The sequence below is a fragment of the Ornithorhynchus anatinus genome, chromosome 8 (assembly GCF_004115215.2).
Source record: "Ornithorhynchus anatinus isolate Pmale09 chromosome 8, mOrnAna1.pri.v4, whole genome shotgun sequence".
Lineage (NCBI taxonomy): Eukaryota > Metazoa > Chordata > Mammalia > Monotremata > Ornithorhynchidae > Ornithorhynchus > Ornithorhynchus anatinus.
In genome coordinates, this window is record NC_041735.1 from 68769466 (window position 1) to 68790499 (window position 21034).

At 54.8% G+C, this 21034-nt stretch overlaps 1 protein-coding gene and 1 long non-coding RNA gene across 2 annotated transcripts in view; one reads left to right on the plus strand and one right to left on the minus strand.

The window, feature by feature from the left end:
• Positions 1-879: 879 nt before the first annotated feature.
• Positions 880-5751, minus strand: DLX6 (distal-less homeobox 6). The gene is made up of 3 exons (XM_029070148.2): positions 4972-5751; positions 3598-3791; positions 880-1177 (listed from the first exon to the last, which is right to left on the minus strand). Exons 1-3 carry the CDS (start codon positions 5528-5530, stop codon positions 926-928), a joined length of 1005 nt encoding a protein of 334 aa, XP_028925981.1. The 5' UTR covers positions 5531-5751; the 3' UTR covers positions 880-925.
• A 2504-nt stretch (positions 5752-8255) lies between these two features.
• LOC114813690 overlaps positions 8256-21034 on the plus strand; it is a 39749-nt gene continuing 26970 nt past the window's right edge. The window contains exon 1 of the long non-coding RNA XR_003761414.1: positions 8256-9126. This is a non-coding gene — a long non-coding RNA (uncharacterized LOC114813690). The remainder of the gene's footprint in view (positions 9127-21034) is intronic.

A 21034-nucleotide genomic window follows, 5' to 3' on the forward strand; every position in this document is an offset into this window, starting at 1 on the left:
GAGAGTGTGTGAGAGAGAGGGAGAGAGAAGAGAGAGGCCACCCGACGTTTTGAGGCTTTTACTCCATATATGAAAGAAGACAAAACCATACAAAGTATATGTACAACTAAAATTCAACAATATATACAGAAAGGATTCTCGGTAGAAACGTCCCTATCATTTCAGCTCCCACGCGGCTGACCACCAGGGCCTTTCCGGGCCGTCCGGGTCGATGGGCTGGGGGGGGGGGGGTCGATGGGCTGGGGGGAGGGGATCGATGGCTTCCTCGCTCTGTCTTTCCAGGGGGTCGGTGTCAGAGCCGAGGGAGGGGGTCGGGGGTGGAGGGGATGGGGAAGGGGCGGGCGAAACGGGGGTCCCTGGCTTCTGTCTTCGCGCATCCTCCCGGAGGCGCCAAGCAGCATTTTCGACCCCGTGGCCCCGTTCGAAGCCGACGGTCCGTTACCCCACAGATGAGGGCGTGCGTGCGCGTGGGCACGTGTGCACCGTGTGTGCATGCGCGTGTGCGTGGGTGCAGGCGTGTGTGCGTGAGCTCAAACCGCTCCTCTTTGATCGCGTGCTGTCTTTTAGCTCGTTAAACAAGTAGAAACGGGGCCGGGGAAGGCCGGGTCTGGAGAAACTTTGGCAGGTCCTGGAGGCCGCGGTGGGAGCTGTCGAGGCTCCGGGGTGGGCTGGGGAGGGGAGGGGGCTCCCGGGGCTGGGGGGGGGTGGTCTTGGGGATGGCCGTGTCGGCGAGGTCTCCTCCTCGGGCCTCCCACGGGGGGAGAATCCAGGCCGGTGGCTGCAGGGGGTCCGGGGACTCCTAGCCCCCCGAAACCTGGCCGGGTTCCGAGTCTGGTCAGCGTCTGCGGGGGGCGGGGGCGATTGGGGGAGGGGGTCGAGGGTCCGGGGGTGGGTGGGGGGCGAGGGTCTGTCCCGCGTGGCTCCGTCACATCATCTGAGATCTCTGCATTGTGTCTTGGTGCGGGGAAGAGTACCAGTGGGAATAGCCGGGCATGTAGCTGTTGGACGGCAGCCCCACGCCCTTGGTGGATGCGGGCACGTCCCAGACGGGTGGCAGGGCCGGGGAGCGCGGGGACAGCCCCCCGGGACCCGGGAGAGGGTCACCCTCGTGGGGGTTGCTGCCCTGCTTCAGGAGCTTCTTGAACTTGGACCGTTTGTTCTGGAACCAGATCTTCACCTGCGGGCGGGAGGGGGGCGAAAACGCGGCGCCCGTGAGGGACCCGTGCGCTCCCACTCGCCTCCCCCCTTCTCCACGCGGGGTCGGGGGTCCCTGGGGTCCCGGGTGGGACACAGACACAGGCACCTCCGCTAAGGCGGGGAGGCTCCCACCCGGCTCCCCGGACGCCCAAAACGCTCCCCCTTGGAGGTCCCGCACGTCTCCAAACCCGCGGGGCGCGCAGGCCGGTGGCGACCGTTCGGTCCATCCGGGGCGACCTCTGAGGCCGGACACTGGCCCGGGACCCTCCGGAACGAGGGAGCATAGGCACATAGTAAGCTTTTTAACAAATACCAACATCATCATCATCATCATCATCATCATTATTATTATTAGGCTCACGGCGCATCCGAGGGCCAAGGCGGGTCCCGGCTGGGGCCTGAGGGAGGGCGAGCGCCCCGGCCATTGTGACCACCGAAAGTCAAACCCGTTCTAAGGGGGGAAGAGAGCGACTTTTGCTCTGGCAAACCCAGGGGTCCCATCGCCCCTCCCCGAAGAATCTCTCTGAGAGTTTGATGCCCCCAGACCCCGACTAGCGACCCTCCGACATCCAGGCCTCCGGAGAGGTTAGGTGGTCGAATGGGGCTGGGCTTGGAGTGGGGGGTCGGTCCTTCTAGGAGGGAAAGGGGATGCCCGCGCTTTAAGGAGGTTGCCAATTAAACCTCCTTAATTTAATTGGGGGGGGGGGTCCCTTCTACCTGGTTCTCGACCCCCCTCCTCCCCCACCTCCTGGACCCCCCTCCCCTTGACCGCTCCTACATTTCGGCCCTTTGCGAAGCCCGAACCCGTCGTCGGCCACTCGAGATTAACAGCGATACTGCGCGCTGCTTTGGTCTCGTACCCAAGATAAAAACCGGTACCTGTTTAAGCGCTTGCTATGTGCCGGGCACTGTACTAAGCGCTGAATACCCCCTAGCCTGGGCCAGAACCCCAAGCTCCGCGCGGCCGGACTCGTCAAAACGTACGGTCCGGTAATGATAATAACGGCATCTCTTAAGCGTTCACTCTGTGCCAGGCACTGGACTGAGCGCCGGGGTGGATACAAGCAAAATCGGGTTGGACCCAGTCCCTGTAGGATATATTCGATTTAGATCGCATTAGATCGGATCAAAATATTATGCTCTACTCCATTAAATTATACTACTCTACGCCACATGACTCTATGCTGTTTTATAAGCCTTTCTATTACAATATATTCTATTTATTGGACCCTACTAGCCTGTGTTACATTATCCTAGGTTGTATTAGCCTACGTTCTATTAGCCGGCGCTTTAGGGTAATCTATCCCATACTCTATTAGTTTATACCACACTGGCCTTATTAACTTATATTCAAGTACATCGTATTTCACATCCTTCCAGACCGTATCCGCCGAGCCTGTAATATTCGATTCTACCCTCTGCGAGCCGAGATTTATTATGAATTTTCTCCGTATACTCCGTGAGATTTCAACGTGTTCAATACGACCACACGTGGTGTTTCGCTTTATTCGATCAATGGCATTTCTTGAGCTCTCGCTGCGGCCAGAACGCTGTACTAAGTGCTCAGCACCGCAGGCTTTATTTCGTAGCCTATCGTGTCAGCCTCGGCTCTTATTCTCTACCGCTCCTGCTACCACCAGAAACAACAATAATAACCACAACGGTACTCGTTAAGTGCTCACTACGTGCCAGCCGCCGTACCGAGCGCTGGGGTGGACACGAGCAAATCGGCTCCGACACGGCCCCTCTCCTAAATGGGCCTCGCGGTCTTGATCTCACGAGCCTACTTCGATGTTCCACTGTACTAGACCCCGCACTTTACCAGTTTGGATCAGTCGATTCCATGCCAGCGTCCGGGCTAGCCCACGCCATTTCCCCTCATTCTCTACCGTGCCCTGCCCGCTTAGAATATTCCTAATATTCTGCTCTCTACCGCATTTCCCTCGATCGGATACATATGCTGCGACGGTGGCTACTACTTTATGGGGTCCGATTCCGTGCCCGCCCCCTGCGATGTGATTTAACGCAAACCCCCCGACCCCGCGCAGAACACAGACACGACCGGCCGGGGGTTGGGATTGCGCCCTATTTCTGGTTATTAGAGCGGCTGCCTTTCGAGGCCCTTATTTTCCCCGCATCGGAAAGCGGTCTCCCCGCACCCCCCTGCCCCCTTTCTAAGGCTTCTTTTCCCCGCAGTCCGCATCAGCGGACCTGGCTGGCTTTTCCCCGCCCCCGCCCTTCTCCCCGGGAATAATAGTCATCCTAAGGATGGTGTCCGTTGAGGCGCTCGCTCCGCGGCGAGCGCTGTTCTAAGCGCCGGAACGATTTGAGCGTCGACCTTCGGGTCGCTCCACGGCTCAGGCCCGCGGGGGAGGTTTTTTGGGTTGGTTTTTTTTTTACCTGGGTCTGGGTGAGGCCGAGAGAGGCGGCTAGTTCAGCCCGCTCCGGGAGGGCCAGGTACTGCGTCTGCTGAAAGCGGTGGTTCAAGGCCTGCAGTTGCAAGCTGGAGTAGATGGTCCGCGGCTTCCGGATCTTCTTCCCTTTGCCGTTGAACCTGATCTCCCCGTTCTCGATGACCGTGGTCTTCTGCTGGTCTGCAAGCCAAGGGAGGGGGCGTCGGACAGGTCAACGGGAGTGGGCAGGGGCCGTTCGGCCTCCTGGACCCAGGAGGGAGAAGGGGGGAAAGGGGGTGGGGGGGGGTCTCTCAGTCTCTATCTCTCCTGGCTCTCTCCTCTGTCTCTATCTGGGGGCGGGGAGGACACCCCCTACCCCCCGAGGGTCAGTGGCCGGGGAGCTGGGGGGCGGGGGGCGGGTGGGAGGGCCGAGCCCCGGACGACCCCCAGCCGAGGCCTGACCAGGCTGACCGGTTCGCCCAGTTCCCGGTTCCCTCGCCAAGCGGAATCCTGGATCGGGGCTCTTTTTCTCTCTTCCCTCCCCCTCCCTGCGCATTCTCCCCGCTTCGACTGTCGGCCCTCCCTCCGGCCCCTTAGCTCGGGAGAGCCCCCCCACCCCCCACCCTCCCCACTCCCACTCCCCGGGGGGCCGGGGTCGCCCAGCAGGGCGAGTTAACAAAGGGGAGACCGGGGAAACTCAAAGAAACGCCCTCTCTCTCCGGGTCCTCGAGCGACAGGAGCTCTCCCAACGGCTTCCCGGGGGTCTCTCGCTGTGGGAGGGGTCTCTCGGTGTGTGTGGGGGGGTCTCTCGGGGGTCGCCCGGGGGGCCGGCTGCACTTCCCTCTACCGGCTCCTTGCCCCTTCCCAGTCCCATGCTGCGGACCCTCTAGGGAAGACCTAAACCGGCCAAGGGGGGTCCCGCGGGGGTCCCACGGGGATGCGGGGGGGGGGGGGAGCCTTGGCCTGCACACACACACACACACACACACGCACGCACCCCCCACAGAAACACACACGTACGGAACAGGTCGTGGACACCCTCACGCATGCACGGGCAGGACAGGCCAGGGACACGCGTCTGCATGTGTGGAATGTGCCCCAGACCTGTGGAGGTGCGCGCCGGGCACGACTGGGGTTACGCACACGTATGTTGCGCGACACGCCAGCTGGGGACACACACACACACACACACACACACAAACATGCCCATCCCCGGACACACAAACACACAGAGGCACCCACGCGTGCAGGAGGCCGGCGAGGCCTTGGCCGGGGGAAAAGCCAGGGCCCGGAGGTGGAGGTGGGGGAGGGAGAGGGCAGGGAGGGGGGGACCTGGGGTGGGAGATGGTGGGGATGGGGGGTGGAGGGGGGGTCCTCTCACCTGGATCCTCTCCCCTCGCCTGGGCATTGGCGCCCCCTCCGTGGCCGTAACCCTGGAGGTAGGGGCTGTGCTGAGAGGGTCCCATGTAGGTGTAGGCGGCGGCCAGGGAGCGCGGGCTGTAGGAATTGGGCCCGGCCGAGGCGTAGGGCGAGCCGTGGTGGTGTTGGTGATGCTGGTGGTGGTGGTGATGATGGTGGTGATGGGAGCTGGCCGCGGCAGCCGCGGCGGCCGCCGCAGCCGCAGCCGCAGCCGAATGCAAGCAGTGAAGGGGGTAGTGGGTCTCTGCCATGCCCGGGGAGCTCTGCTGCTGCTGCTGCTGCTGTTGCTGCTGCTGAGCTTGCTGCTGCTGCTGCTGCTGCTGCTGCTGCTGCGGTTGGGACTGATGCGGCGCCGGCGGCTGCTGCTGCTGCTGCTGCTGCTGCGGCTGGGGCGGAGGCTGCGACTGATGCGACGCCGGCTGCTGCGGCGGCTGCTGCTGCTGGTGCCCGAACTCCATGAAGGCCGATTTCGACGAGTCCTGCGATTCCAAGCCGTCAGACATCGTGGTCATCGTCATCATCCAAAAGTTTGGTAGGGTGTCCGCGCTCTCCCCGGCTTCTTCACCCCGGGGGGGGGGGGACCCCCCCCAACCTCCTCCTCTCTCCCCCCTTCGGCGCCGGCTGGACGCCCCTCTCCGGCCACCTTCCGAGCCCGGGAGTCTTCCAAAAAATTATAATTAAAAAAAAAAAAGATGCAAAAAGAGAGCCGAAGAGAAAATCGCACGCACACAAAAAGACCCCACCAAAAAAAAAAAAAAAAAACCCCCCAGGAGGGGGATTGGTGGTGGTGGCGGGTGATGGGGGGAAGCGCCTGAAAGGTGGATGGTCTCCTCTCTGCTTCTATTTTTCTTTTTTAATATAAAGAGATGCCGGGAGAGGGGGTCTTGCTCACCCGGAGAAGGGGGAGGGATGGAGGGGGGGGCGTCTGGTCCTTCTTCCCCCCCCTCCCAGTGTCCCTTCCCCCCCTCCCCTCCTCCTCCTCCTCCTCCTCCCGGGGATTTTTTTTCTTTGGGTGGGGTGGGGGTTGGGAGGGGTGGGGGTGGGGGGGGCCGGCTGGTACCGTGGAAGGCAGGGGATTTTTAAGGTGGCAATTTCTGCGAAAGTTGCGGCTCCGGCGTGGAGACTCGAGGCGGTGGCCACGAGTCGAAATGGTTTGTCTCCGAAGGGGCAGCGCCGCCCCGCCATTGGGCGGCCCGACCCGTGACGTCACGCGCGCCCGGTTCCACTCCGGCCCGGACGGGGGCGGCGCGGTGCGGGCCCCAGCCAGAGACACGCTCGCAGACCCAGAGACACAGCCAGAGACACCGCCCAGAGACACCCGCCCTCTCTTTGCCTCCCCCTTCCCTTCCCCTCCCTCCCTCTTTCCGTCTCCCTCTGTCTCTGCTTTTCTCCCTCTCTCCCCCTCTCTCTTTCTGTCTGTCTCTCTCTCTCTCTCCCCTCCTCTCTCTGTCTCTGCTTTTCTCCCTCTCTCCCCCTCTCTCTTTCTGTCTCTCTTCCTCTCCTTTCTCTGTCTCCCTCTGTCTCTGCTTTTCTCCCTCTCTCCCCCTCTCTCTTTCTGTCTCTCTCTCTCTCCCCTCCTCTCTCTGTCTCTGCTTTTCTCCCTCTCTCCCCCTCTCTCTTTCTGTCTCTCTCTCTCCTCCTCTCTCTGTCTCCCACTGTCTCTGCTTTTCTCCCTCTTTCCCCCTCTCTCTTTCTGTCTCTCTCTCTCTCCCCTCCTCTCTCTGTCTCTGCTTTTCTCCCTCTCTCCCCCTCTCTCTTTCTGTCTCTCTCTCTCCTCCTCTCTCTGTCTCCCACTGTCTCTGCTTTTCTCCCTCTTTCCCCCTCTCTCTTTCTGTCTCTCTTTCCCCCCTCTGTCTCTGCTTCTCTCTCTCCGTCTGTCTTTCTCTCTCTCTGTCTCCCTCTGTCTCTGCTTCTCTCTCTCTTTCCCCCACTCTCTTTCTGTCTCTCTTCCCCCCCCGTCTCTGCTTCTCTCTCTCTCCCCTCTCTATTTCTGTCTCTCTCTCCCCTTCTCTCTGTCTCTGTCTTTCTCTCTCTGTCTCCCTCTGTCTCTGTCTTTCTCTCTCTCTCTCCCCTCTCTCTTTCTGTCTCTCCTCCTCTCTCTGTCTCTCTCTGTCCCTGCTTTTCTCTCTCTCCCTTTCTGTCTCTCTCTCTCCCCCCCTCTCTCTCTGTCTCTTTCTCTCCTTTCTGTCTCTCTCTCCCCCCTCTGTCTTTCTCTTCTGTCTCTCTCTATCTCCCCCCCCCTCTGTCTCCTTCTGTCTCTCTTTCTCCCTCCCCCCCTTTCCGTTTCTCTCTGTCTTTCTCTCTCCTCTCTCTCTCTCTCCGTCTCTGTCTTTCTCTCTCCCTGTCTCCCCCACTTCTGACTCTCTCTCTCCCCCCTTTCTGTCTCTCTCTTTCTGTGTCTCTGTCTTTCTCCCGCTCTCTTTCTGTCCCTCTGTCTCTCTCCCCTCCTCTCTGCCTCTCTCCCTTCCTTTCTTCTCTTTCTGTCTCTCTCCCTCCCCCCTCTCTCTTTCTGTCTCTCTGTCTATCTCTCTTCCCCCCTCGCCCCTCTCTGTGTCTCCCTCTGTTGTCTGTCTCTCTCCCCACTTCTGTCTCCCTCTCTCTGTCTCTCTTCCCCCCTTTCTGTCTCTCTCTCTCTCTTTCTCTCTCTCCCTCTCTCTCTCCTCCCCCCCCTCCCCGCCCCAAGAGGTGCTGGACCCGAGCCCAGTTGGATTTGCCTTTCCCCTCGCCCTCCCCGCTTCCCCTCCATCCCCCTCCCACTGTTCCTCTCCCCATAATTTCTGTTCTCCAACCCCCCACCATTGCTGCGGAGGGCAGTTTTTCCTTGCCTCTTTTCAAATCCTCTCCCCCGGACTCTTTACCTGGGCGACATGCGTTTGAATGTTCAAATCTCAACCCCTCTCTCATCCTCCCCCTACCCACAAAAAAAAAAAACAACACACACACGCACACACCCTAACTCTGCTATTCCCCACGCCCGATCCACCCGCGAAGTTTCCCCCCCCCCCCAAACACACACACACACACACACACACGCACACACACACACTTTCCTCCTTCCTCTCCCCCCTCCCCCCATCCCAACTCAGCTCTTCCTCTCCAGGGGGTGGACAAAAAAAAAAAAATCAAACCATGACTCTCGGGGTCCTCGCCGTTCAAGGCGATGTTTTCTATATATCGAACAAAAAAAAAATGAAGAAAGGAGGGGGGTAAAAAAAAAATCTTTTTGAGAGAGGATCAGCGAGTTCTGAAAGCCGATCTCTGGCGAACTGACAGCAATGCATTTTTTCCTATTGAAAACAGAAGCTACTGTACTGCTTTTGAAATATATGCAAATGATACATGCGGTTAGCGGTTTGGCAAATCTTGATTACAATATAAACTACCCAAGAAAAAAGTGCCTTCGTCCTAAATTTGTCTCCCGATTACAATTCCAATTGATTTTATTTTATTGTCAACATTGTTAATGATAAAAATAGAGTCGTTTTACAGTTATTTTTACTTTCTGGAAGGCGGCAATTAGAGTTCTAATCAGGAATACACAAAAATCTCCCATGATTATCTGCAGTACTTTGTTCAAATTGCAGCTATAAAATTCAGAACAATTTGCCTGTAATGATTATGGACTGGGTTTATTTTGGGAGGTGGAATAAAAGTGGATATAGCATAAATTATCCTCTAATTATACACCAGTGTCGCCTCAATTATCCTCTTATCAAAATGGTTGTCTAACTGCCGCATTTATTTCGATTCTCTCCTTTTTTCTATAAAAAGAACCTCATACCTTGTTATTATTAATCCATTTATTATTTGCAAGGGGATTTATAGCTGAACATCCAGGTGCTAGAAACCACTTCTCGCTAAGATGAACTGGGGAAAGGATCGCCTAGATCGCCTAGACCGCCTAGACTTTTGGATCGCCTAGAGCTGGAGAATCTGCCTTTTGGGTGTCTCTCTGTCTTTCTCTCTCTCTCTCTCTCCCCCTCTCTCCCTCTCCCTCTCTTACACTCTCTCCCTTTCTCTTTTCTCTTTCTCGTCTCCAAATCCGCTCAGGTCCAGCAAGCAAAGCATCTTCAACCAGAGCACGGCCGCCGAGACTCCCGAGTCGTTCGGGATTCAGGTAGGACAGACAGCAGAAAGGGGAGGGGGAGGTGGCAAGCGGTTCTACCGCAGGGTTGGGGGATTTTGGGGGGGGGAGGATGGAGATCAGAAAAAAAGGGAGATCCGGGGGGCGAGGGGGTGGGTCGAATTTCCGAATCTCGGAAAGCGAGGGGAATTTCTCCCGGGGAGATGTGTTCATTCTATCCATCGTATGGATTGAGCGCTTACTATATGCTGAGCACTCTACTAAGCGCTTGGAAAGTTCAATTCAGCAATAAAGAGAGAGGCAATCCCTGCCCACAACGGGCAGACAGTCTGGAGGAGGGGAGAGACAGGCATCAAAACAAGAAAACAGGCATCGCTATCAACAATTAGAACGCTAGATCTCTACCTATAGAAGATTTAGACTCTGATTATCTGAGCTCTGTCCTGCATCTCCACGTATAGAGAACTCTCTCTCGCGCTCTCTTTTCCCTCTCTCTTTCTCTCTCTTTCTGTGGCTAAGGGGCTACCTCGATCGGATTTATTGTCGCCGAGCGGGCAGAGGTCGAAGCTTTCCAGTCGCCTATAGAAGGGCATATAGGGGAGCTGGCTTTATGGTTATTTGGGGGAGGGGGGCGTTTAAGCGTCCAGTTGAGGGTCCCTGAAGGTCTCCACAACTCGTTGGAAGTTTTTACGTTGAGTTGGGTCGTATTTTCCGAGGGCGTGCGTGTGTGTTCATGTGTGTGTGTGTGTGTGAGAGAGCGAAGAAGACACGGATATTATTTTGCAAGGCGGTTGGTTTTCCCTCCTTCCTCCTTTCCTCCTCCTCCCGACCGGTGTTTAACTTGCCGTGCTCGCGTTTGTTGGGTGATTCATTCCTCCCATCGTATTTACTAAGCGCTCACTGCGGGCAGCGCACTGTACTGAGCGCTTGGGAAAGGACAATAGAGCAATAAAGAGGGACAGTCCCGAAGGCCATCGGCCGGCGTGGAAGCGGTCCATTGGCCGCGGGACATTTCGACCCACCGCTCTTTGTACGCCGAAGTTTAGCGTTAACCGGGAAAAGGCGGGATTCCGTGCGGGCGCGCGTGTTTGGTGCGGGTGTGGGTACGCGTGTGTTAACTCTGCAGGAGCAACACATCATCATCATCAACGAGAGAAGCAGCATGGGTCTGTGGCTAGAGCCCCGACCTGGGAGTCCGAAGGTCATGGGTTCCAATCCCGACTCCGTCACTGGTCCTCTGGGTGACCTTGGGCGAAGCACTTCACTTCCCTGGGCCTCAGTTCCCTCACCTGGAAAATGGGGTTGAGACCGTGAGCCCTAGGTGGGACAGGGACTGTGCCCAAACCGATTCGCTGGTATCCACCCCAGCGCTGAGAACAGTGCCTAGTACCTAGTAAGCGCTTAACAAATACCCTACTTAGTCTTATTAATTATTATGATCACCATCGTCATCCTGATGGGGGGGGGGGCGGTTGTGAAGCCCGTATTCAGTACCAAACGCTGTGCTAAGGCCTGGGGAGATGTAGGATAATCCGGATCCCCCTGGAAGCTTTTCCCTCTCCCCGGGAGCCGCGGGGGGCTTCGAGGGGGAGGGTCTCCGCGCCCCCCGCCCCGTTCTCAGGATTTAGTCCGGTCTGGGGCAGGGGTCTGGCGGATGATCAGATCCCCTGCAAATGGACCGGACTCGGGCCAGGTCCACTGAGGCCATCGCCCCCTCCTCCCTTTCCCGATCGGGGCCTGATTTCAGGAATCGCGTGGATCCTGGGCGTGGGGACGGGGAAGCTCTGAATTCGAAGAGAGGGGCTCCTCGGGCTCCAGCGGAGAGGTGAGGGAGAAAGAAGCCTCTTTCCCCCAGGCCTATCGAGTGCCCCCGACAAGACCCCCTACCCACCCACCACCTCCCCACCCTCTCCTGGCACCTGGGGGAGCGAGACGGGGCGAGGAGGGGCGCAGGTGCCGGGAGAGAGCGACCCCGACCCTCTAATAATAATAAAATTAGTTATAATAATAATAATGGTATGTATTAAGCGCTTACTACGTGCCAGGGCCTGTACTAAGCGCTGGGGTGGATACGAGCAAATGGGGCTGGACCCAGTCCCTGTCCCACGTGGGGCTCACGGCCTCAATCCCCATTTTACAGATGAGAAACCTGAGGCCCAGAGAAGGGAAGTGACTTGCCCAAGATCACCCAGCAAGACAATCGGCCGAGCCGGGATTAGAACCCATGACCTTCTGACTCCCAGGCCCGGGCTCTAGTCACTACGCCGAGCTGCTTCCCGCGCTTACTCTGTCCCAAGCACTGTTCTAAGCGCTGGGGTAGGTACCCAGGTTATCGGGTTGTCCCACGTGGGGCTCACAGTCTTCACCCCCATTTTCCAGATGAGGTCACGGAGGCTCAGAGAAGTGAAGCTGCTTGCCCCGGGCCACACAGCCGATAAATGGTGAAGGCGGGATTAGAACCCACGTCCTCTGACTCCCACAGCGCGGGTTCTTGCCACTAGGCCACGTTGCTTCTCACAGAAGGGCGGGGGGGGGGGGGGAAGGTGTTTTAGGGACCGGAGGATGGAGTCGGTCCGTGCCACGGTTTGGGGGGCGGGGGGCGACCTGCTTCTGGGGGTGCTGGGAAGTGAAGCGCTTAGTACAGTGCTCTGCACATAGTAAGAGCTCAGTAAATACTGCTGAATGAATGAATCAATGATCGATTGAGGGAGAGGAATATTTTCCGGCTGCATAATAAGTGGTCCCGGGCCTGTACACAGGTGCCCGTCCCAGGAGCGAGCCACAGAGGGTCTCGTGTGTGTATGTGTGTTTGGTGGATGAATGTGTGTGTTGTTTTGTGTATGAATGTGTGTGTTGTTTTGTGTAAGAATGTGTGCATGGGCGTGCGTGTGTGCATGAGGCGGGAGAGAGGTTGGACGTGTCCGCTTATAGGACTCAGCGAGGGTGATTGTGAGTTTTTTGCGAGTGTGCAAATAAGTTTGTCGTGAAGCGTGTATGGGTGGGGGAGGACTGGTTATGCGTGAGTGCGTGAGTATGTACACAACAGCGATAACGGTGGAATCTCTTAAGCTCCTACTTTGTGCCAAGCACCTTTCTAAGCGCTGGGTACTCTTCTAAACGCTGAGCACTCTTCTAGGCGCCGGATGCCTTTGTGAGTGTGCATAAATGTGTGCCTGTGTCGGTGCGGATGAATGTGTGTGGGGGGGTGTGAAATGCGGAGGTTTGTTTGAATGTGTGTAAGAGGGGGTGGACGCGTACGTGTGCGTATGGACGTGCGTATGTATTTGTAGACCAATGCGAGTATACGAATGTATGCATGGGTTTGAAGGTATGTGTGTGTTGCGGTGGGTGTATACATGTGTGCGTGTCTTCGAAGGTGTGTTTGTGGGTGCGAAAGCGTATGTGGGTGTGTGAACGTGCGTACGTGTTTGTGCACGAGTGTGAGTATACGAATGTGTGCATGGGTTTGAAGGTATGTGTGTGTCGCGGTGGGTGTATAAATGTGTGCGTGTCTTCGAAGGTGTGTCTGTGGGTATGAAAGCGTATGTGGATGTGTGGATGTGCGTATGTGTTTGTGGAGGAGCGTGAGTATACGAGTGTGTGCGTGGGTTTGAATGCATGTGCGTGTTGCGGTGCGTGTATAAATGCGTGCGTGTGGGTATGAACGTGTTGTCAGCGTTTGGGGACGAGTGTGAGTACACGGATGCATGGCCGTGCATGAATGTTTTTATGCGTTGCCACGCGTGCGGTTTTGCGCGTGTGAAGGCGTATATGCGTTCGCGCGTGTGGACGTGCGTGGGTGACTGGAAGTGTGGCGAGGCGCCTCGGGGACCCTCGAGGTTCGGATGGACCGGGCGGACCGAGCCGGGGACTTTGAGTCCGGACTCAGTTTCCCCTTCGCTCCGCAGAACGTACGCGGGCTGGAGCTGGACGACCCCCGCCCCGGGCAAACCAACCCCCCCGCCCGCCCCCCCCCCCCGCTTCTCCTCCCCTCCTTCTTCCCCCACAAATAATAATCATATTTATCGAGCGCTTACTGTGTGGAAAGCACTGTACTAAGCGCTCGGGAGCGGACACCGTAGCCTCAGTCACAATCCCGGCTCACAACGAACGACACCTCCCTTCTCCCCCCTTCCCCGACCCCGAGAAGGGAGAGCCGGTTTGGAGGGCTGTGGAGAAGCGCTCAGTACAGTGCCCTGCGCACAGTAGGCGCTCTGTAAATACCACTGGCTGATTCTGGGGAAGAAAACGAGGCGCGGGCCGTGGACCCCCCGGCCTGGGTGGAAAACTGGGGAGACCCCCAAGGGGGGGAGGCTTGTGTGTGTGTTTGTGAGCGGGCTGGGTGGGGACGGAGTCCAGGCAGCAGCTGGAAAAGGGAGACTATTTTTAGGACCAGCGGGGGGAAGGGAGTGGGAGTGTGGGGAGGATCGGGGGGCTGGATGAGGAAAGAAAGGTGGGTGGGGGGGGGAAAGGCAGCAGGCCCGGGGAAGCCGTCACCCTCTCTCGCCGCCCGGCAGGCCCCGTGGACGCTCCCGGAGCGGGGAGTCCTGCAAGTAGCCACCGCGGCCAGCCCGGGACTGAGGCTTTCTGCTCCACGCGAGCTTCTGCACGTCTCCCCCGGGGCGGAGGCAGAGGGACAGGAAAACGCCTGCTCGGGCCCGGGACTCCTGGGGAGCCAAAGCGAGGGGCCCCGCCGCCCCCTCTCCCTCACCCCAAACCCCCCACCCACCCACAAACTGACAATCTCACACACACACCCCCCCCCTCCCACGCTCACGATCACCCACACTCACAATCTCACACACACACCCCCCCTCCCAGGCTCACGATCCCCCACGCGCAATCTCACATACGCTCCCCCTCCCACGCTCACGATTACCCCCACACAATCACCCACTCTCGCAATAGCACAAGCGCTTCTCCCCACGCTCACCATCACCCACTCACAATGACCCACGCTCTCCCTGGCACAAGCAGTCCCCCTCCCACGCTCACGATCACCCCCACTCACAGTGTCACACTCACTCCCCCACTCTCCCACAACAGCGGCTGATTCTCCTCTGCGCTCAGGCGCAGTCGTACGGATCCACGCAATCATTGCGGGGAGACAGAGATCGCCCACGGACTCACAACCCCCCACCCTCTCCCACGCACGCCCAGAGATCGGAGACACTCCGAAGCAGAGGGGAGACAGAGAGAAAGAGGAAGAAGAGAGAGCGCGATGGAACTCACTCTCACCCATTCAAGCACACGCGTGTACACGAACATGCACCCGTGTGCGTACGCGCGCGTTTACACCCTCCCACGGGGGTCCGCTGTCTCCCGGGGGAGGTCTCTGTCTCCCTTATTTCAGTGACCCACGACGACGAGGGTCAATCAAACAACCGTTATTTATTGAGCGCTTACTGTGCGCAGAGCGCTGTACTGAGCGCTCGGGAGAGTCCCCTCCAGTAGAGTTGGCAGACGCATTCCCTCAGCGGAAAGAGCCCGGGCTTTGGAGTCAGAGGTCATGGGTTCGAATCCCGGCTCTGCCACTTGTCAGCTGGGTGACTGTGGGCGAGTCACTTCACTTCTCTGGGCCTCAGTTCCCTCGTCTGTAAAATGGGGATGAAGACTGGGAGCCCCACGTGGGACGACCCGATTCCCCTGCGTCTCTCCCAGCGCTTAGAACAGTGCTCGGCACATAGTAAGCGCTTAACAAATACCAACAGTATTATTATTAACAGTATTATTCCCTGCCCACAACGATATTGTTCTCGTCCGTCCGTCTCCCCCGATCAGACCGTGAGCCCGTCAAGGGGCAGGGACCGTCTCTATCTGTTGCCGACTTGTTCATTCCAAGCGCTCAGTACAGCGCTCTGCACCTAGTAAGCGCTCAATAAATACGATTGAATGAATGAATGAATGAACGAGCTGTGAGCACGTCGTTGGGCAGAGATGGTCTCTATCTGTTGCCGAATTGCACTCTCCCAAGCGCTTAGTACAGTGCTCGGCACATAGTAAGCGCTCAATAAATTGGACTGAGTGAATGAATGAACGAGCTCACAGTCTGCGGGCGGGGGAGGGGGGGGGGGTCGAGGGAGAGACTGACCTTAATATAAATAAATGATTATTAATTAGTAATGGTGTGTTGTCTGTCAAATAGGGATTGAGACTGTGAGCCCCAGGTGGGACAGGGACTGCGTCCAACCCGATTTGCTTGTACCTGCGCCAGCGTTTAGTACAGTGCCTGGTATATAGTAAGCGTTTAACAAATATTATTATTATTATTATTATTGTTGTTACTAAGAGGGAGAGCCCGGGGAAGGAGCAGGAAGTGGTAAAGTCAGGGAGCAGGGATCGAAGGTCGAGGACCCTTCATTTATTATTATTAATAAGCTTTAATATAATAACAATTAAATCATACGACAATCATATACTATTAAAATAATAATTATACTATATTATTATATTATTATTATTAACGATAAGTGATTATTAAATAATTATTAGGCTGGTAGGGGCGTCTCCAGGGGTACTGGGGTGGGAAGAAGTGCTGCTTCAGCGTCTCTGTCTCTCTGCCCCGCCGTCTCTCTCCATCTCTCCGTCTCCATATCCATCTCTGAGAAGTCAGAGGTCGTGGGTTCTAATCCCGCCTCGGTCACTTGGAGACTTTGAGCAAGTCGCTTCACTTCTCTGTGCCTCAGTTACCTCATCTGTAAAATGGGGATTAAGACTGTGAGCCCCACGTGGGACAACCTAATTACCTTGTATCTCCCCAGCGCTTAGAAGAGTCCTCGGCACGTAGTAAGCGCTTAACAAATAACATTATTATTATTATTATTATTATCATTATTATTATCTATCCATCTCCGTTTCTCCAGTTTGATCTCCTTCTGCCTGCCCAGGCTGTGTTTTCTGTCTGTCCCATTTTTCCCTCTCTGCCTTTCAGTCCTTCCCGTGTCTATCCCTGCTTATCCCCCCCCCCCCCCCCGTCTTTCCACATTCCCGCCATCCCTCCCCCCCCCCCCAACCCTCCTATTTTGGGAAATTTTTCCAGAAATTGCAGCGAACATTTTTAGCCGGCTGTTCGAATGCCTCGGGAATTTTGGTTTCCCGGCACATTTTCCGTCTCCTCGGGGGTCCCAGGCCGCCCCCGCATCGGGGGGTCGCAGATCACCAGCATCATCATCATGGCATTCGTTAAGCGCTTACTATGTGCCAAGCACCGTTCTAAGCGCTGGAGCAGTTACAGCTCGATCGTCATCATCATGGCATTCGTTAAGCGCTTACTATGATGAGCCAAACACTGTTTTAAGCACTGGGGGTAGACACAGCTCGATCGTCATCAATATCATTATGATATTTAAGCGCTTACTTTGGGCCAAGCGCTGTTCTAAACACTGGGGGAAGATACGGCTTGATCGTCACCGTCATCATCATTATGATATTTGAGCGCTTACTATGTGCCAAGCACTGTTCTAAGCGCTGGGGTAGTTACGGCTTGATCGTCATAATAATAATGATAATATTGGTATTTGTTAAGCGCTTACTATGTGCAGAGCACTGTTCTAAGCGCTGGGGGAGATACGGGGTCATCAGGTCGTCCCACGTGAGGCTCACAGTTTTAATCCCCATTTTACAGATGAGGGAACTGAGGCACAGAGAAGTGAAGTGACTTGCCCACAGTCACACAGCTGACATCATCTTTATGGGATTTGTTAAGCGCTTACTACGTGCCAAGCACTGTTCTACGCGCTGGGGTAGTTACGGCTTGACCATCGTCATCATCATTATGGCATTTAAGCGCTTACTTTGTGCCAAGCACTGTTTTAAACGCTGATCGTCGTCGTCATCATCTTTATGGTATTTGTTAAGCGCTTACTATGTGCCCAGCACTGTTCTAAGCGCTGGGGTGGATAGAAGGTAATGGGGTCGGACACAGTCCCAGGCACGTTCCCTGCCCCTGCGGCGAGTTTACAGTCTAGTTTCAAGTCTAAGCGCTTACTGTGCGCGGAGCCCTGTGCGTAGCGCTTGGCAAAGAGTGTACCAGTGGAAATGAGACAAGTGGCAGAAGAAGCAGCGTATCGTAGTGGATGGAACCCGGGCCTGGGAGTCAGAAGGTCGTGGGTTCGAATCCCGGCTCTGCCACGTGTCTGCTGTGGGACCTTGGGCGACTCACTTCACCTGTCTGGGCCTCACTGACCTCCGCTGTAGAACGGGGATTGAGGCGGTGAGCCCCACCGGGGCAAGTGCGCTCAATCAATACGAGTGAATGATTGAATAAATACTATTACTTCTTCTCGGCTTCTGTCTCTCCCCACTCGGGTCCATCTCTCCCTGCCTCTGTTTTTTGTCTCTACCTCTCTCTCCCCTTTCCTTTGTCTCTTTGCCCTTGTTTTTGTCTCTGTGTCTCCCAGCTCCCTACGAGCACGCACACCCACTCACGAAGTTGTCTTTCTCTTTCTTTCTTTCTTTCTTTCTTTCTTTCTTTCTTTCTTTCTTTCTTTCTTTTTTCTTTCTTTCTTTCTTTCTTTCTTTCTTTCTTTCTTTCTTTCTTTCTTTCTTTCTTTCTCTCTCTCTCTCTCTCTCTTTCTTTTTCTTTCTTTCTTCTTCCTTCCTTCCTTCCTTCCTTCCTTCCTTCCTTCCTTCCTTCCTTCCTTCCTTCCTTCCTTTTCTTTCTTTCTTTCTTTCTTTCTTTCTTCTTTCTTTCTTTCTTTCTTTCTTTCTTTCTTTCTTTCTTTCTTTCTTCCTTTCCTTATTCCTTTCTTTCCTTCCTCCATTATTCCTCTCTTTTTTCTTTCTTTCTTTCTTTTTATTTCTTTCCTTCCTCCCTCCATTATTCCTTTCTTTCTTTCTTTCTTTCTTTCTTTCTTTCTTTCTTTCTTTCTTTCTTTCTTTCTTTCTTTCTTTCTTTCTTTCTCTCCTCCTTCCTTCCTTCCTTCCTTCCTTCCTTCCTTCCTTCCTTCCTTCCTTCCTTCCTTCCTTCCTTCCTTCCTTCCTTCTTTCTTTCTTTCTTTCTTTCTTTCTTTCTTTCTTTCTTCTTTCTTCTTTCTTTCTTTCTTTCTTTCTTTCTTTCTTTCTTTCTTTCTTTCTTTCTTTCTTTCTTCCTTTCTTCCTTTCTTCCTTTCTTCCTTTCTTCCTTTCTTCCTTTCTTCCTTTCTTCCTTCCTTCCTTCCTTCCTTCCTTCCTTCCTTTCTTCCTTTCTTTCTTTCTTTCTTTCTTTCTTTCTTTCTTTCTTTCTTTCTTTCTTTCTTTCTTTCTTTCTTTCTTTCTTTCTTTCTCTCTCTCTCTCTCTCTCTCTCTCTCTCCCTCTCTCTTTCCTTCTTTCTTCTCGGCCTGCAGACCCTCCCGATTCCTTAGAGACCGTACTAGGGGAGTGAAAATCCATGGGGACTCATCTCCGAATCCTCTGTCGAGCGGAAGAAACGCCTCTCCCCCGGCCCCCGCCACCCCCAGATCCACACCCTGAAAGCATACAAAGACGCGCCCATAAACATCCAGCCACCGGCCACCCGGATGCCCCGGCAGAAACAGCCATAACCTGGTCTCACACAAACACACACCTCCCTGCACAATCACGCCATACGCAAAACACCACCTCACACGTTCAGCGAAGATAGCCACAGACACAGAGATCTCAATCACACAGACACAAATCACACACACACACACACAAATCACACACGCACACACACACACACACACACCCCGCCCCCCATCACTGTCCCCTGATCCATGCTTCAGGACAAAAAGCTCTAATGGGCCCTCCCCTCCCCCCCCCTCGACCCCTCCCTCCCTCCCATCACCTGCCCCTGGGCCCGAATCCCAATTTTCCCGCCTTTCCCGGGGGTGGGGAAGGGTTGGGAATCGGGAGGGAAAATCCCCCTATCCGGAGTCACCCCCACCCCGCAGCCCAGCGACCACAAGCGCCGTTCCACCGGGGATAATGTTGGTATTTATTAAGCGCTTACTATGTGCAGAGCACTGTTCTGAGCGCTGGAGTATACCAGGTAATTAGGTTGTCCCACGTGAGGCTGACAGTCTTAATCCCCATTTTACAGAGGAGGGAACTGAGGCCCAGAGAAGTGAAGTGACTTGCCCACAGTCACAAGCTGAGAAGTGGCAGAGTCGGGATTCGAACCCATGATCTCTGACTCCCAAGCCCGGGCTCTTGCCACTGAGCCACGCTGCTTCTCGTCGATCTGCAAGCGCTCATGTCTCCAGGCAATCAGTGGTATTTACTGAGCGCTTATTGGGTGCAAAGCATTGCATTAAGCGATGGGGAAAGTGCAATACGACAACAGAGTTAGTAGACGCTGATATTTATTGAGCGCGTACTGTGTGGAAAGTACTGTATTAAGCGACTGGGAAAGTACAGTACAACAACAGAGTTAGTAGAGACTAGTATTTATTGAGCGCTTACTGTGTGCAAAGCACTATACTAAGCGCTTAGGAAAGTAATACAACAACAAAGAAGACACTGGTATGTATTGAGCCCTTACTGTGCGCAAAGCGCTGTACCAAGCGCTTGGGAAAGAACAGTACAACAACAGAGTTAGTAGACTCTGGTATTTATTGAGCACTTACTGTGTGCGAAGCACTATACTAAAGGCTTGGGAAAGCATGATACAACAGCAGAGTTAGTAGACAGCGGTATTTATTGAACTCTTATTCTGTGCCAGGCACTGTACTAAGCGCTGGGGTGGATAGAAGCAGATCGCGTTGGACACAGTCCCCGTCCCACAGAGGGCTCACAGTCTCAATCCCCATTTTGCAGACGAGACATCAGTAAATATCATTATCTACTAAACATCCCTGTTATTACTATCAGTCGGTGGCATTAATTAAGTAGTCGGCATGGCCTAGTGGCTAGAGCCCGGGCCTGGGATTCAGAAGGTTATGAGTTCTAATCCCGGCTCCACCACTTGTCTGCTGTGTGGCCTTGGGTAAGTCACTTCTGTGGGCCTCAGTTACCCTGTCTGTCAAAAGGGGATTAAGACCGTGGACCTCAAGAGGGACGGGGACTGTGTCCCATCCGATTTGCTTGTATCTGCCCCCAGCACACAGCGCTTAGTACAGCGTTTGGCACATAGTGAACGCTTAACGAATATCACAATTATTATTATTGTTAGTCCAGCGCTCCGCACGCAGTAAGTGCTTAGTAAATACGATGGAACGAGTGACTGTCACGCTGAATCCGGGCTGGGTGGCGGGTTGGTGGAATGGCCGTGGGAGGGAGAGCCAGGTGGACGGACGAAGCGCTTAGAACAGTGTTTTGCATATAATAAGCACCTAACAATGCCATCATTATTATTACGAAGGGAAGGGCTACTAACCATCCGCCCATCCTTCAGCCAAACACCGATCACTTAGATCAATTAGAGAAGATCAATTAGAGAAGCAGCGTGCCTCGGTGGAAACAGCACGGGCTTGGGAGTCAGAAGTCGTGGGTTCAAATCCCGTTTCTGCTATTTATCAGCTGGGTGATTTTTGTGCTGGTCACTAAACTTCTCTGTGCCTCAATTACCTCGTTTGGAAAATGGGTGTGAACCCCACGTGGGACAACCTGATTACCTTGTATCTCCCCCAGCGCTTAGAACAGTGCTTGGTACATACTAAGCGCTTAACAAATACCACCATTAGTATTATTAATGAATCCACGCATTCATTCATTCTATCGTCTTTATGGAGCGCTTACTGTGTGCAGAACACTGGACTAAGTGCTTGGGAAAGTACAATACAGCAATAAAGAGAGACCATCCCTGCCCACTATTTACTCACAGGCTGGGGAGGGGGAGACAGATATCAATCCTCCCCCCCTCCAGTTAACCCACCCCCACACACCCACCATTAATTCAGTGCATTCAATAGTATTTATTGAGCGCTTACTATGTGCAGAGCACTGTACTAAGCACTTGGAAGGGACAAATCGGCAACAGACAGAGACAGTCCCTGCCCT